The sequence below is a fragment of the Phalaenopsis equestris genome, unplaced genomic scaffold, assembly GCF_001263595.1.
Source record: "Phalaenopsis equestris unplaced genomic scaffold, ASM126359v1 Scaffold000052, whole genome shotgun sequence".
NCBI classification, from domain to species: domain Eukaryota; kingdom Viridiplantae; phylum Streptophyta; class Magnoliopsida; order Asparagales; family Orchidaceae; genus Phalaenopsis; species Phalaenopsis equestris.
Window position 1 is genome coordinate 139,808 of NW_018164494.1, and position 17,285 is coordinate 157,092.

Here is a 17,285-nt window from a genome sequence, read left to right on the forward strand (position 1 = left end):
TTTCTCACTTTCCCAATACTTTTAATAAAAAAAAACAAATATCATAACTATAAAATAATAACTAACATCGAACTTTTTTTAAGAGAAAAATCATAATAAAAATAATTCCAACAAATTTTGAAAATACTATTTTTCTATAACGAAGCTCAGGTACATTTTTTTAAGAAAAAAAACGGCGACGCCAAATCTAACCTAAGCGAGGCCTTGGAAGAAAATGACCCACCTCCCCGAGAAATATTTGCGTACATAAGATGTACGCAGGGCTGCGTACATCAGAGGTTATTCAGGGGTACAATGAGATTATATCTGAGTTATGTCCCCTTGTAACCTCCGGTATAACCTGGATATAACTCCCCTGTACCCCCAGAATAACATCTGATGTACGCAGCGCTGCGTACATCTTATGTACGCAAATATTTCACCCAGTCCATTTCCATTAAAGTCACAAGTTCAATCAGATCGAAAACTATTACTGGCTGATTCCATTCCAAAAATACCAGCACTCTTCATCCATCTTACCTACTACTCTTATCCGCAATAAACCCAAGGGACAAAAACAAATCAACAAGTTCAAAATTTAGCAGTGCAAATTTACCATTTCATTATCTCATATCTCAAATCCCCCCCTAAAGCGAAATGCTTAACAGCACCAAATCCATCACAAAAACAGCAGTGCAGAAAAATCTACAACGAACAAAACCGATTAAAAAAAAAAGCAAAAAAAACGAAATGGAATATCTTCCGCGAGTTCAAATAACACCTAATATTTTAAAAAATTATGTTCTCTGCTTCCTCTTATCTTCTTAGTCACCCGGACTCCAAAAGCTCCATAAACGGGAATTAAAAATAGCCGTCAAGTCCGCCCATCCCTTACGCCGATCACCGCCGGAGGCCGGCGTCTGGGTAGCGGCTATTTCAGGCACCAATTCGCTTACCGCTGATTCGAAAACGTCGTCTCGATCTCCTTTCTCCGCCGCTTCGGCGAACACTTCTCCAGTGGCTTCGTCGGCGGACTTCTGGCTAACGTCCTCCACGATTGCTACGGCAGATGAGTCATCGATCGCCTTTTCCTTCTCTTTTCCCTTCTTCTTCCCCTTCTCAGGGGTATCGCCCAGTCTACGCTCCCTTCTCTTCCCTTTCACCGCAGCTCCGGCGCGCTCCGAAGAAGCGAGATGATCTTCGAACGCCTCGATGGCTTGATGAATCAGCTCGCGATCAGGAGAACAATCCCACCGCGACCAGAAACTCGTGTAACAATCAAAGCAACCGCAGCCGAAAAGACGGGAGTGCAGTTCGCCTGGCTTCCCGCAACGACGCTGCTCAGCTGCTTCCTCCGGACCGCCGATCGATCTCATAATAAGGTATGCGAGGACCTCCTTGTCTTCGTTCCCGAGAGCCGCAGTAAGCGCCAGAATCGCCGCAGGAAGAATCCGCAGCACCGCAAGTGCCTCGCTGCGGGGACTAGCCGTCGTGGCCGACGGCGATGGGTGGATCCTCCCCTTCCCCTTGGGATAGAGGTTCTTCATGTCTCTGCCTTTCAAATTCACAGATAGAGAGAAAAAAAGAGAATCGCAGGGTTTATCGATAAAGCGAGAGGGAACGGGTCGCTGTAGGCTGGTTGGGTTGCGGTTTTCGTGGATAGCCTTCGGACCGCAGTGTGACCGGGTATCGCCGGTAAAGCTAATTTTCCGTGGGTACTTTGGCTACGGCGGTGGATCAATGATAATGTTCATAATCAATCGTAATTACGCCTTTGCCCCTGGTCGAAAGTTTCGACTTTTTAAATTGTTGAGGAACAGCAGGGGTATGTCAGGAAATTAAAAACTGTGTGACTGAGCGTATCGGGAATCGCGCGATAAAATATAATTTTCTTGCAGCAACTCGGGACACCATCGGTGATTGTAAGTTATTTGTGGGGCAGAGAAATTTGGATGTGTAGGGCAATTCTAAATCCAATTTTTAAATTAAATAAAATTTAAATTAAATGAATATGACTACTTATAACCATAGATAAAAAGACAAGACTCACAAATAAAAGCAAAAAGACCAATAAACTTGGAACTAAAATCAACTACCAAATCCAACTAGAAAAACAACATAATTAATCAAGTAGCCAAAGTGCAGCATTCTCCCAAAAAGGTCTTCAATCTGAAAGACTACAATGGTGAAGTTCTACCGAATAATAAATCAACACTGGTAACAAAGCACAAGCATCGACACCATCAAAACACTAGAATCAAACACTAAAAGGCAGACAACCCTTAAGAAGCATAAAAGAACTGCAACATTCTCCCCAAAAAAGATCAACAAAAATAATCTAAATGGTTGCAACAATGGAGTTCCAAATTCATAACAACTGAAGCAAGTGTCAACAACACCAAAGCCTCAAGCATGAGCAACCCGATAAAACTTCAGAAACCATCAGCAACCAACAATAACAATCAGCAATATCAAGATGGAACGCTTAATCAAAACTTCAAATGCCGTGTAATTAGAGTAAAAAATCAGGCAAACTCAAAACTTTCAATGAGGTAATGAATGGATAACAATATAGCTCAACCAAACCCAAAATATTACGAAGTCTAGCCTGAAACTGAAAAAATAATATCCCAGTAAAAAGAAATGAAGACAACTTTACCACTAAAAGAGTTTCATTAAATGATTGAAACAAAATTCCATCCAAATTTAATGAAAATATAATAAGAATACTATGACATTAAAAAATTTTAAAAATAGAAATATTGAATAATGGTCTTTTTTGCCCTAATACACATATCTATTAGCAAGAAAGAGCATTAATAATAGAAATATTGCTACTAGCTTCAATACAAAAATCAGAAGCATTTTGATGAAGAGGGAAATTTCAACTATTATTGCAAACAATACCTTTAAGTCTACAATTCAACGGAAAATTGAACCAACTAAAAATGGAGTCATCAAATTTCTCAAAGAGGGAAACCCACTCAACCCAAGGATCATAGTAAGCAAACATAGAACTATCAATATTAACATAAAAATTATAAGTATTCCTAAATATAATTGCAATTCTAATAATATCTTTCTAAAAAGGAAAATATATAAAATTGATTCTACACTAAAAGGAACCATAATGATTAAAAAAACTAATACTTAAATAAGATTTAAAATTATGACATTTGTAAATAAATTTTATTTTATACATCAAGTGAATAGAATCAAGAGTCGGAAGACCTAATCCACCAGCTTAGGTAAAATAATTTTATTTTAAGGAATAGTGTGAAGCTTCTTAGTATCATCAAAATTAAGAAAAAAACTATCAATCATAAAAGACATCTTTTTTCCTCAAACCTTTAGGGAATAAAGTCGAGTGAAACTAATAATAAATAAAGCTACAAATACTGATTTAATAAGTTCGAATCTAGTAGATGGTAATTTTTTCTTTCATTCTACAAGCCAAAAATGAATTTTATCAACCAGCTTATGACAACCAGAAATAACCAACTTAGAAGTTCTAATAATAACCCCAAGGTAATCCTAGAGTAACAGTTTGATAGAGAAACCACTTAAGTTTCAAATAGAAAGTTGCAGATTATTTTCAACAATTTTAAAAAAGGTAATAACAGTTTTTGAAGATTAATATGAAGATTAGAAGCTTTATAAAACTCACTAAGATTATTATAATTAAAACTCAAATAACTATTACCAGTCTTACTAAAATAAGAATATCGTCAGTATAAATCAAATGATGAATAGAGTCCATATAAGAATTCCTGGGCATCTGATTATCAAAATAACAAAAAGTGAATCCAAAATGATAGCAAAAAAAGGAGATAGAGGACACAGTTTCTTCAATCTAGACTATGGAGAGAAATAACCTTCAACTCACTATTAATAACAATGAAAGAAAGACATGAGAAGTACAAGCCACACTCCAATTAATATATTTGACAGGAACACAGATTCTATGCAAACTTCTACACAAAAAAATCCTTATTAACTTTGTAAAAGGCTTTATGAATCTTCATGTTTGCACAAAGCATATTCATACTCTTACAAAAATTAAAACCTAAAAGAAGTTTATTATCTAAAATAATATTATCAGAAATACGAGGACCACTAATAAAAGCAGCTTGAGCTGGATGCATGTTGATTTTATTTTATTTTATTTCTTGTTGTTGAATTCCAAAATGTACTTCAAGTCTTGCCCAAGGATAAGAACATTGGTCGAATGAGAGGAATGAAAAGGAAAAGAGTAGAGAAAGGCAAGCATAAATAGAATGAATCCTCGAGCATAGATTCATTTGTCTTTTCTATAATAATGACCCTCCAGTTTATAAGTCATTGGAAGGGTCCAATAAACTACGTGATTGTACCTCATTTACTAGGAACATTACAATTATTTATGAGATATTACACATTTACATATTTTTAACTAAATTGGACATATTCTAACCTTGCAACCGAAGTTGGCATCGTTCCACATCTGTAAATGCCCTAGGCACCATTTCGTATTTATAACTGCTTGGCTTGGTCATGCAGTATTTGTTTGGTCGATAAAAAATTCATTCGACAGATTGAACTATCTTTAGTCACCTTTTATGAGAAATCCATCAAGAAGACTTGTTTTCCTCTAGGAGGATTATTTGATCACATAGATGGCATATTACTGTAATCTAATAAACAACCTATCTTTTGTAAATGAATCTATACAGAAGAAGTTTTTTTAGGAAATTGTTGTTCTTGTGAATACACTTTGTATTTGTTAGATTACTATCGGTATTAGCATGTGATGCTCTTCGATTTAGCTGACTAACATTATGTCGGCTAAAGTTTGGCTGATTGGAGTGTTACTGAATTGCTCAGTCTTTTGTTGCTCTCTTTGTGCAGTCCATTGAATATCCTTGAGATTCATGAAACCACAATTTGAATGTATATAATTTGTTCTCACTTCTCTTAATTCTTTAAAAGTGAAAACTATAAGAAGAATAAGAGAATAAAATAAAAAAAATATTTAATTAATGAATAATAAGTAATGAGAATATTTGTACTCCTTTGAATTTTGTTCCACATTTCCCTATAAATTGGGCATGATCAATGTTTTCTTTTTGCACTTCTAGAATTTTCTTATCCTTTAGTCGTTCATAGTGGTGGATGAAGATGTCAGGTGTAACAAGGCCTGTGAGTAAGGAAGCACTGATGAAAGCCTTCGAGCTTCCCACTTCAAAGATCCACCCTTCTAAGGTGAGAAGAGAAGGAAGCCGTAATGTTCTCATTATGTTTTGAAGAAAAGGATGAAGAGGGTTGACCGACCAAGAGGAGACCGAGGGATGAGCAAAAAATAATTGGCCCCAAAGTATCGACCAAAGGAACCAAGGCTGAGGGCTCCAGGATGGTAAAGCATCCGGTGCTGAAAAAACAAAGGGGAAAGGAGATAGGAGTTTTCTGACTCACTACTACTCATAGAGGTGAGGAGCCGGAAGGGAGTGTGTATTGGTGATACATCTGTTTTGGCTCCCAACCCAATTGGCTAACAACCAGCACAGGTGGAACCTAATGAGAAAAAAGGTATATAGAAATGATTGTGCAAGTTTTTCTCTTGGAAGGTACCCTGACTAAGCTTTTGGTCGGAGAGGTAGTTCGGAGTGATGCTCCACTACTAGTAAGTGTCAAACTTCAATCTTCGACAAGTGGAACTATTTAAGGTGATGCTCCACAACTTTTTGGTGAATGTCATTGTACATTGGAGACTGATTGAATGATAGGTAACTTGAATATTCTTTTATTTGGATCTCTATTTTGTCTTAATGGTGCCGACTTTAATTTTATAGATGATGATTTGGAAACCTTTGACTCCTTGCCCTTAAGGGTCGTGCAGCTTCTCGAGCCAAAGTAACTTCTTGATTCTACTGTTCCTACCCTAGTTGAAACGGTGTCCGCCCTGCCACCCCATCTGACTGATCCTGAGAGGGAGACAGATGATCAATGTGAGTCAAATATTTCCTTGGCCTAGTATATGAAAAATACCATACATTCCTTTGACTCAACTGGTCTTTAGCGAGAGGCCGCCATGTCAAACATATGGGTAGAGTTGGCTGTCCTTTCTAACAAGATGGAGACTCTTCGAGTTGAGGTGGCTTTTCTTTCAAGTGGAGGAGGAGAAGATTGGTCTAGTAAACATTGAAAGGTGGGCCTGAGCATCTAGCTTGATTTGCCTCATCTGGGATGAAGAGGAGAAGATTTAGAAATCTAAATTTTGTGACGTGCATTGTATATGAGCTTTATGAGTATGGTTCTAGTCTTGTCCGAGGCGGTTGATGGACCTTCAGTAAAATACTTTTTTATTATAATTAAATTTCTAAATTTTGCCTAATTTAAACAAAAAATTAATCATCATGTGTTTTTAATTTTTGCGTCGATGTGATGCATTTTCAAAGCTCGACGTAAGGTTTTGAGGCATTTTAACTTTCTCGTGTATCCTATATATAGGGTTGAGTGAAAAGTTAGTGAAAACCTTTCATTTCTCACTTTTCTTTCCCTCGATTTGGTCTATCCTAGAACTTTATGGCTTCCAAATTTTCTTTCTAGATGTTTGGTTCAGTGAGGTCTATTGAGAGATCTATTTTGACTGAATTAGATATTGAGCTTTTGAACAACACATGTGTGTACAACATAAGTGTTGTTCTTCATCACATGGATGCGAATGTTTGAGCCTCTGACTACCTGGGTGATGGCTTGATCTTTTACTGAGATCAATTCTATGTGGGCTTTGATTGACACTGTGCACAAATGTTTGATTAGTTATTAATCACTATGGAATCATACCAGCTCAAGTTAGGCTAAATTTCATTGTAGTGGAGATGAACTACGTGATTTATATACACCAGATGGAGGTATCATGGTCTTGGGAGTTATTAGCTTTCTTTTTTAGTTAAACTAGGCAAACAAGCCATTTTTTGCACCACAAAAAATTTCCATTTAATCGACCTAGAAAATAAGATCAAGGATTGGAAGCTATGATTGTTGTGAGGTAATTGCAATCATTGACGCATCTCAACCAGAGTGTCAGGTGGACCTTATTACAAGAGGAAAGGGGTTTCTCCCCTAATTAAGTCATTAGAGTCTGTCATCCTTGGGATACAGTTGTCGGTAGTTTATTATATCGACCCAACAACTATGAATAAGGTATGGCTTAATGATATTAGAACTACGAGGCACCTCAGATGTGGTAGAGAAGGATATACATCTAGATAAGGTTGCCCGACTCTCAAAAAAGGAGCCGAGAAAAAGGAAGAGAGCGGGTGGCTCTCTACAATAGGAATGGACGTAGAGATGGAGGAGGTTGGCTTGTCAGGGGGTCGGATTCTAGTTTTAGATCTTATTCACTTAATTTCAAAAACCTCAGTAATTCAAAATAAAGTTATCACTGAATTTCTTCTAAATAAATGAATTCTTGCTCTGAAAATTTAGGTGGTTCACGGGACGAGCCTACTCTTCTTCCATTTAATCAGATTATGAGGTATCTTCTGGTGTCTCTCTAAGAAAGAGGTTTGATGCCGCCGATTAGGTTTGTCTCAATACTCGTCGTCCGGTTGTTGTCGGTGTCGCTGTCATAGTTGTTGTGGAGTCGTCCATCTATTTTTATTGGTATACACACTCTCTTTGAATAACTCTCTCTCTAATCTTGTGGATGATCTAAAGAGAGAATAGATAGGAGGGCTAAGGCATACAATGGTGGGAACAAATTAAAAAAAATACGTGGCGAAGCTTTTTTAAGGTGGAATTTGCTTAGATAGCTCCAAAGTGTATGTCTCAGGTAAGACTCTCTCAAGTCACTTTGGAGGCATATTGATCTTTATAGATGTAAAATGTGATGTATGCAATTATATGATTAATTTCTTTAATAGTTATTCTTAATTTGCAACAAAGTCAAAAACTTAATCCAATGCCAAAGTTAAGTAAGTTTCCACTATGAAACAAATAAGAATACAATTATAATATTTAAATATGGGATACTACGCAAGAGTACATATCGTTATCAAGTAATATAAGACTTTTTGATTAAGCCCCGAATATCGAACCCACAGAGAGATTAACAATATGCACTTTAAAAAACTAGAAAGTTTAGAAATTTTAGATGACAAAAATCTACTCAGCACAATATTCTTACTTAAACTTAAGATGCTAAAATATGAATGCAAATTCAATTCTTTTAGTGATTTTTGATATATGAAAATAAAGTAAGTAACTAATTAACTTAATTAAATACTTGCAAGATGAACGTAGTATAAATAAGATATCTTTTTTCCTTATCATGAATCAGTAATAAGGAGAGAAATTCTGTTGTGAAAGTATTCTAAATGTATTGTGCCAAATAGAAACAATAATATTCTTTACCCTTACTAGAATTGCTATAAAGAACATTGACTAATCTATAGTTTGAATAGTCTTGAAGACCGATTAGGTAGGGAAGATACTAGCTCTCACTCTAGAGTTCCCTCTTCTCCCTCCACCTGGGGGCTAACATCTCGTATCAAAACCTAAAATTATAAATCAAATTGGGGGCTTTAGTATGTCACTCTAAAGTCCTCTAATTCTACACCCTTGAAAATTTTATTTCCCTATTTATTTGCACTCAACCCCATGAACTACATTCTCATCCATGAAATCAATATGTGATTCTATAGCATTTGTTGCCTGAGACAATATCATCTTGGATCTTACATGTTCTCACAACATGTATTAACATCTTAATTGGTCAAATCAAGAAGTAAATGAAGTCCAAGGTTTCAAATCATCACAACTTTTTCCAATGATGAAGCCTAATACTTCACAAAACTTCCTTTCAACACTTAATAACTTATTATTTTAAGGAAAAAGATAAAAAAAATTACTCAAAATTTATGGAGAAAACACAACCACACATGAGTTTAAAAGTAGAAATCATCCACACAAATAAGAAATCTAAATTAAAATCAAGTGTAGTCACAACGATAAACACTTATCTCAAATCCTCTCCACCAAATGTTTTGAAGTTTCTTTAAATTCTCTTCCTTCACTCACAATACAAACTAAACACTAAAAAAAAAAGAATGTGGTCGGTGGCGGCGGCGGTGACTTGGATGGATGATTGCTGTAAAATCTGATGGGTGGCTGGCCTCTAACGCTTAGGCATCAAACCTGGGCGCTTAGGCGCCCTAGTTCATTTTTGCACCTTTCTTAATTTTTGCTCCAAATTTGGCCCTTTTTCACTCATTTTAGCATTTTTCATCATTTGATTGTACCTAAAAGAAAAAACACACAAATACCTTTCATTAAAACGCAATATCTCAAAAATAGGTATAAAAATATGTATAAAAACACTATATACTTTAGGTGTATCAAAATCCCCCAAACTTAAGATGTTACTTGTCCTCAAGCAACTTTTCAATCTTTAAAAACCAACATAAGTAGATGATGTATATGAGTTTCTTTAGGAGTTCATATCATAAATATGCAAGTACAAAAATTAAAAACAGGAGTAAAAATTTTAAATTGATCAAATTTTAATTTTCTTAATATATAGAAATTCATCAGACTTATATGCTGTGGAGTATAACATAAAAGCAAACAAACACACTAAAAAATATACATGACTGCAACATAAAGAAAAACAGCTGGTAGTAAATTAAAAATTTTAAACATGCAGCTTTTAAAAGTAAAAAAGTTAGCTAGACTCTAAACCTTCCTAAGATTCAGAATTAAGTTTAGCACAAACTAATTAAATACATTAAATGACATAATTATCACAATTACTACCACTAAACATAATAACTACTCACAAAACCTAGATCCATTACAGAAACCTAGATACATTACAGTAGATGTATGAAATAAAACATTGCAGTCTCAATAATAACAACTAAAAACAAAACATAAAGTACAGAACAACTGAACTAACAACAGTTCATAACAACAAATACACTATAAACATAAAAAAGAAAAATTAAAGATCCAAACAAATCATCATTCTCCTCTTCATCACTATCTTCATTACGTCAAACAGCTGTAGACTCATATGGTGGATATCTAAAGTACTGAGGAAATACAATATCTTGGTTACCTCTCATAAGGTTTTCCATAGCTAAGTTGAATTCACCATCATAATCACTACGTCTCTTCATATATCATTCCATATGCTCAGAAAAATGTTCTAAGTTTGATACATTTTCATTAGTATAAATGAATTATTCAAAATCCTCTGTAATAACTATGACTGAGAATCAGATCCAGAAGTCTGTCCTCGTGATGTAGAGGCATGTGAAATAGAAGCTCGTGATGTCGAAACAACAAAACTACTAAAAAATCCACCCCTCCAGCCAAAAATAGAATGATGTGAATAAGATTTCACATTCACACTAGTAATGGGCTTTAGTGGCTGTATGATCTCCTCCCAGCTGTCAAATCTAACTCTAGCCTACTTGCATAAAGAAAAGATCAAGGATGAGAATCCCAAACCTGCAATAGTAGCAGCAACGACAAATTTGGTAATAACTCCATGAATCAAAACTCCAATATCAATAGGCTTGAACTATTGAATGCAATAGTTCAAGGTTGCTCGATCTCGAGTCACTTCACTCAAATGATTTGTAGGTAGCAGACGAGCAGAAATAAAATAATGTCATGCCTTCGTAATAGCATCTAACATTGAAGCAGAAAAGTTCACTCTTCTCTCATTTGTTATCTTCCATAACCTTCTCTCAACAGTCAAAGATGAAATAATCTCATCTAGCTCCTCCTCAGTAGGACTATAGTTTGAATAAAAACACAAAGTACTCGGGGGAAAAATGATAAAACTGATTAATTACCTCAGGAGAAAAAGGCATTGTCTTCCCCCTTCACCATGACTCCTTCAGCTTCAGGGAGATTCACATAGAACTCCCACACAACATAAATCACTGCGATAACAGAGAAACAACAGAACTGCTCCCACTTGCGGAAAACAATCAAATCTTCAACACTCCTGAACTTTTAAAACACCGCTCAGGAATCAACTTTCTCGAATGCAGTGCATCACTGTAATGATCCTGAGCTTTCAAACTGACAAACTTGTTTGAATTGAATGGAGCCTTCCCCTTACTCCTCTTCATTCTTGGTGCCATTTCTAAAAAAATGTATAAAATTTAAAATAAATTCTACATTCAACTCCAAATCACTAAAATAAACTCCTAAAAGCTTAAACTAATTAATAACAAATCCATGCCTTTTCCATAGATTTTTCTTAAATTATCACCATGAATAGTGATTTTTGGGTAGCTCATGACTGTCCTTAAAATACATGGTGAAAATAATTTTTTTTTGCATAGAAGTGAAGCTCCTACCTCAAGAATACTAAATCTAGCAATTTTTTGCCTGAAATCCCCAAGAAATCTTCAAATATGGTGAGCCCTGGCTTCAAAATCACAAAAAATCGAGGAAGAAGGTGAAGCAAAGGAGCATTAATGGAGTTTTTGGACTGATTTTTCACTTAAAACCGTTCGCGAACCAATTTTCATGAACCATCACTTAAGAGTGAATTGTTTGGCGCTTAGGCGTCTGTCTCTCGGTTTAGGCTGTGCTTAAGCGCGGGTCTTGGGGCTTAGACGCCAGTGCACAAATTTTGAATTTTTTCAATTAAGTGAAATGCACATCTAGCCTTGGTCAACCAACCCTAAATGGTCTCAAAACACTTTATATACTTTTTCCTTCCCTCTTTACTCTCCTCTTACTCAAGATTAACCAATCTTAACTAATTCGATTAATTCGATTCACCACAGAATAAACAGAATAACATGAAATTTCACACAAAAAAAACACTTATATTTATTCACGAAAAATTACAAATGTTTTCAAATAATAGATTCTCCATCCAAATAGTCTCGGATGTGAAGATTCTTAACATAAACACTATACAACCATAACATTAAAAGACACGAAACACACTTAACATTAAACAAGCATTAAAACTTAACATTAAGCAAACACTAAATACATAGACTCTAAATCACAAACTTAATTCCATTCCCTAGTTGATGGAACAAATTCTGGCCTATCATTAGTCTCTCCTTCAACATTTGGAATATATATCTAAATGAACGAACGATGATTAATAACTTTAATCAAATCTTCTTCAATCCATTTGTTCTTCAGATACATAGCCTTTTCTGCTTCTTGTATAAAATTGGTATAGCTAAAGTGCATCTTAAGTTTCCATCCCATATAATCCAAATGCGTTTTAACTTCCATCACTTTTGCTTCAATTGAAGCCACGTTAGCCTCAATCTTAGTGATTTTCTCCACTATTTCTTCTATACTAAAGACGAATAAACTGTTATATAACTCTTGCGCACTCTGACTAATAAATTTATTTCTCATTACCTCCTCCTTCTTCAAATCACTCTCCCAATATGACACAATATGACATCATTCCCAAACTCACTCTTTTTCACTTAGGATTTAGGGTTAAAATTAAATTGTGGTAAAATTTTTCATATAACTCTTCTATTTATAGGCTTCAAACTCTTTCTATAACTTCTAGGCACGTCCTAGAATTTTCTCTGATGTCCAAGCTAACCAATCATAGGCTAAAACTTCTAGAAACCAAATTTAGCACATGTTTTTTAACTGTCATGCTTAAGAGTCGGATCTTGCAGCTTAAGCGCTAGTGCCCAATTTAGCACTGGTCAACTTAACATCCAAACACTCGTTCTAACATGTCTAAGTCATCTATTAAGGTCTTAGAATAAACACTAACTTAATATATAATAAAAAATACTACCAAAATTTTATAATTTACACACAACATCACAACAATAAAAACTAACACAAAGATAAATATGAGTTGCCTCCCACAGAGCACTTGGTTTAACGTCGTCAACCGGACGTAATCAGTGCTTATTTTGGTTGACCAAACTTCAAAAAATCATTTAATTTAAGTTGGTCACCTATAAAGTAGGATTTCAGTTGTGACCTTTCACTTTAAATATTTTATCAATTTTAGGATTTTTGATATCCACAGCTGCATAAGGATAAACTTTCATCACAACAAATGTGCCCATCCACCTGGACTTAAGTTTGCTTGAAATAAATCTTAACATTGCATTGTAAAGTAAAACTTGTTGCACTTGCTGAAAATTTTTAGTCAGAATCCTCCAATCAGGCCACATCTTCATCTTTTCTTTGTAAATCTTAGCACTTTAATACGATTCATTCCTTATCTCTTGAAGCTCATTTAAGTGCAATAACCTTTTCTCACCAACATCCTTTAAATTGTAATTAAATTCTTTAATAACCTAATATGCTTTATGCTCAAGTTCAACTGGTAAGTGACACGTTTTCCCAAATATTAGCCTGGATGGGGACATTCCTATAGGAGTTCTGTACGCAATCCTATAAACCCACAAAATATAGTCAAGTTTAGCTAACCAATCCATTTTGGTTGGATTTACAAATTTTTCTAATATTCTTTTAATTTCACGATTGCATAATTCAGTCAAACCACTTGTTTGAGGATGATAAATAGTATCAATTCTGTGCTTTATATAATATTTCCTTAACAATTTCTCCTTTATTTCATTTCTGAAATAACTTCCCCCGTCAGTTATGATTACTCTCGGCATCCCAAATCTACAAAATATATTCGTTTTTAAAAACTTTTATATACTTTGAGCATCACATCAAGGTAAAGCAACATGTTCTATTCATTTGGATACATAGTCTACTATTCACAATATATATAAATTTCCAAAAATGGTATAAATGATACCATGAAATCTAATTTCCAAACATCAAATATCTCAACTTCCAACACATAATTGAGGAGAATCTCATTCCTTCTAGAAATATTGCCTACTCGTTGACATTGATCACATATTTTTATATAAGCATTAACATCTTTAAAGATTGTAGGCCAATAAAATCTAGATTGTAGAATTTTAAATGTTGTTCTATCTACCCCAAAATCAGATTCATGATATTTTTAAATAATTTCCTAGATTTCTTCAAATGGTATGCATCTTTGGATAACTTGAGCAACTTTGAATAATTAGATCATTTCTTTGTATATATAAAAACAGGTTGTCCCAAAAATAAGTTCTAGCTTCTGGATAAAAATTTTCTTTTTCGTTGGGATGTCATTCCATAGGGTATAATATCACTAACAATAAAATTCACAATGTCGGAATACCATGGAGCACGCCACTCATTAACATTAAAGAATTCTTCATCTAGATAATGTTCATTAATCTCTTTTTCAAATCTGAGTGGTTTTTTTTTTAATTTAAGCATGGACAAATAATTAGTAATTTGATTCTCAGCTCCCTTTCTATCTACTATTTCAAAGTCAAATTCTTGCAAAAGAAGAACCCATCTTATCAATCTTGGTTTTGCATCCTTCTTTTTTATTAAATATTTAATAGCGGAATGATTTGTATGCACTATACATTTAGTTTCAATTAAGTATGATCTAAATTTATCAAAAATTTATACTAATGTTAATAACTATTTCTCTGTTGTGGTATAATTAATTTGAGCTTCATTAAGAGTTCTTTTAGCATAGTAGATAACTTTGAAAATCTTATCATGCTTTTGTCCTAAAATAACTTCAGTAGCATAATCACTAGCATCGCACATTAATTCAAAAGGTTTCCCCCAATCTAGTGAAATAATAATTGGTGCAGTACTAGATTTTCTTTTAATAGTTCAAAAGTTTTTAGGCACTCTTTATCAAAATTAAAAATCACATCTTTTTCAAGTAAATGTCATAGATGCTTAGTAATTTTTGAAAATACTTTAATATAACGCCTGTAGAACCCAATATGTCTTAAAAACTCCTAATTTCCTTCACACTTGTTGGGTGAGGTAAATTAGCGATCACTTGAGTTTTTGCAGGGTCTACTTCCATACCATTTTCTAAAATTTGATATCCCAAAACTATTCCTCCTGCTACCATAAATTCACATTTTTTATAATTAAGAACTAAATTTGTTTCTTCACAGCGCTTAAGAAATTTTGATAAATTTCTAAACATGATTCAAATGAAGTTCCAAACACTGAAAAATCATTCATAAAAGTTTAAATCCCTTTTCAATTAAATCATAAAAAATAGCCATCATGCATCTTTGAAATATATCAAGTGCATTACATAAATCAAAGGGCACTCTTCTAAAAGCAAATGTACCATAAGAACTGGTAAAAGTTATTTTCTCTTGATCCTCAGGAGCTATTTGTATTTGGTGATAACCAGTATATCTATCTAGAAAATAAAAGTATTTATGCCTAGCTAGTCTATCCAGCATTTGATCTAGAAAGGGTAGTTGAAAATGATCTTTCCTAGTGGTGAGATTTAATTTTCTATAATCAATGCATATTCATCATCATGTGACTTGTCTTATTGGTATTAATTCATTATGTTCATTGAAAGTCACAGTCACTCATCCTTTCTTAGGAACACAGTGAATTGGGCTAACTCATGTACTATCTGAAATATGATAGATAATTCCAACATCTAACCACTTTAGAATTTCTTTATTAACAAATTATTTCATAATAGGATTCAATCTGCTTTGAGTATCAGTTGGGACTGCAGTTCTCTTCTATATGAATTCTATGCAAAAAAAATTGAAGGACTGATTCCATTTATATCAGCAATTGTCTATCCAGAGGCTTTCTATAACTCTTTAAAGTTTTCATTAAACTTTCTTCTTTTTTGGTAGTTAACTTTGAGAAAATTATAACAGGTAATGTAGATGAATCATCTAAAAAGGCATATATCAAATGTTCAGGAAGCAATTCAACTCAAGCTCAAGAGGTTTTTCAATTGATGGACAAAAAGATGTATCTTCTTCTGTCGTTTCCAAAATTTCAAAACTTTCTTGAACATAATTTGAATCTTCCGTATATAAATTTTCATATTGATCCAATTCCTCTTCTTGTTCATGTTCCAACTCTTTCAATTCAGATTTATCTTCATAAGTTGCTTTGAAATGACATTCACTTAAATAACTTATAACATCCATTCTATAGCATTCATCATCTTTACCTTTTGCAGGGTATTTCATTGATTTAAAAATATTAAATTGAATTGTTTGATCATTGACGGGCATTGTTAATTCTCCTTTCTGCTCATCTATCATTGCTCTTCTAGTGGCTAGATGGCTAGGAAATGTTTCCCCAAAATAATATGTATCTCCTTATCTTCCTTCATATCTAGCACAATGAAATTAACTGAAAAGATAAATTGATCCACTTTCACTAGGACATCTTCTATAACTCGCTTATGATATGTTATTAAACAATCTGCTAGCTACAGAGTTACAGTGGTAGGGATAATTCTCGTAATCCCAATCTTTTAAATATTGATAACGATATAAGATTGATACTTGCTCCTAAATCACATAAAGCTTTCCCATAAAATCTGTCTTCTATTGCACATGGAATTATAAAGCTACCTGGATCTTTAAGCTTTTCAGGAGGTTTTTTTTTGAATTATAGCACTGCACTCCTCACTAAGTGAAACTATTTCATTATCTTCAAACTTTATTTTCCTGTTAAAAATATCATTCATAAACTTTACATAACATGACATTTGCTCTAGAGCTTCAGCAAGGCTTTGCAATTTATCAAGCATGAGAATGATTTAAGGAACTCTTAAGAAAGTGTCCACATCATGCTATACCAAATTGGTTAATAATTCAAACATTTTACAATGGATTAGCAGGATCTCTTAGATCTATTATCGATGTTATTGTTGGTGGTTCATTGATGTCAAAAACATTTTATAATGCTTATGCTTTAATAGAAGCGATAGCTACCAATAATTTTCAATGGCCTTCAGAGAGGGTAAATCTTAAGAAAGTAGCCAACATTCATGAAACTGATGCTTTTTTCATATTAGCAAATCAAGTTGCAGTAATTTCAAGGAAGTTAGATCAATTTAGAATGAATTTTTCTCAACCAATTTCCATGATTAAAGAGAATTCATTAGACTAAATGGTAGATTCTTAAGCATCATTAGAGACTTTGAATGCCATAAATAATAAATAGAATAATTCATATTCAAACTATTATAGCCCATGTTGGAAGAACCATCCCAACTTCAATTGGAATAATACTACGGGTGGTAATAATCAGCAATTGGGGCATAATCAAGTAAACCCATTGTGAAACTGGAAAAATCAAGTGAATATTAATTATAGACTTACTTATCCTCCAGGTTTTAACAGTAATTCACAATTTAAGGAGAAGAAGTTGTCTATAAGAGAAGTGGTGTTACAAATGAGAAATCAGTTACA

The 17,285-nt window shown here is 33.9% G+C and overlaps 1 protein-coding gene across 1 annotated transcript; it reads right to left on the reverse strand.

The window, feature by feature from the left end:
- Positions 1–441: 441 nt before the first annotated feature.
- Positions 442–1,693, reverse strand: LOC110019151. Its single transcript, XM_020716726.1, has one exon. The coding sequence runs from the start codon at positions 1,524–1,526 to the stop codon at positions 804–806; it is 723 nt and encodes a 240-aa protein (XP_020572385.1). The 5' UTR covers positions 1,527–1,693; the 3' UTR covers positions 442–803.
- Positions 1,694–17,285: the final 15,592 nt, after the last annotated feature.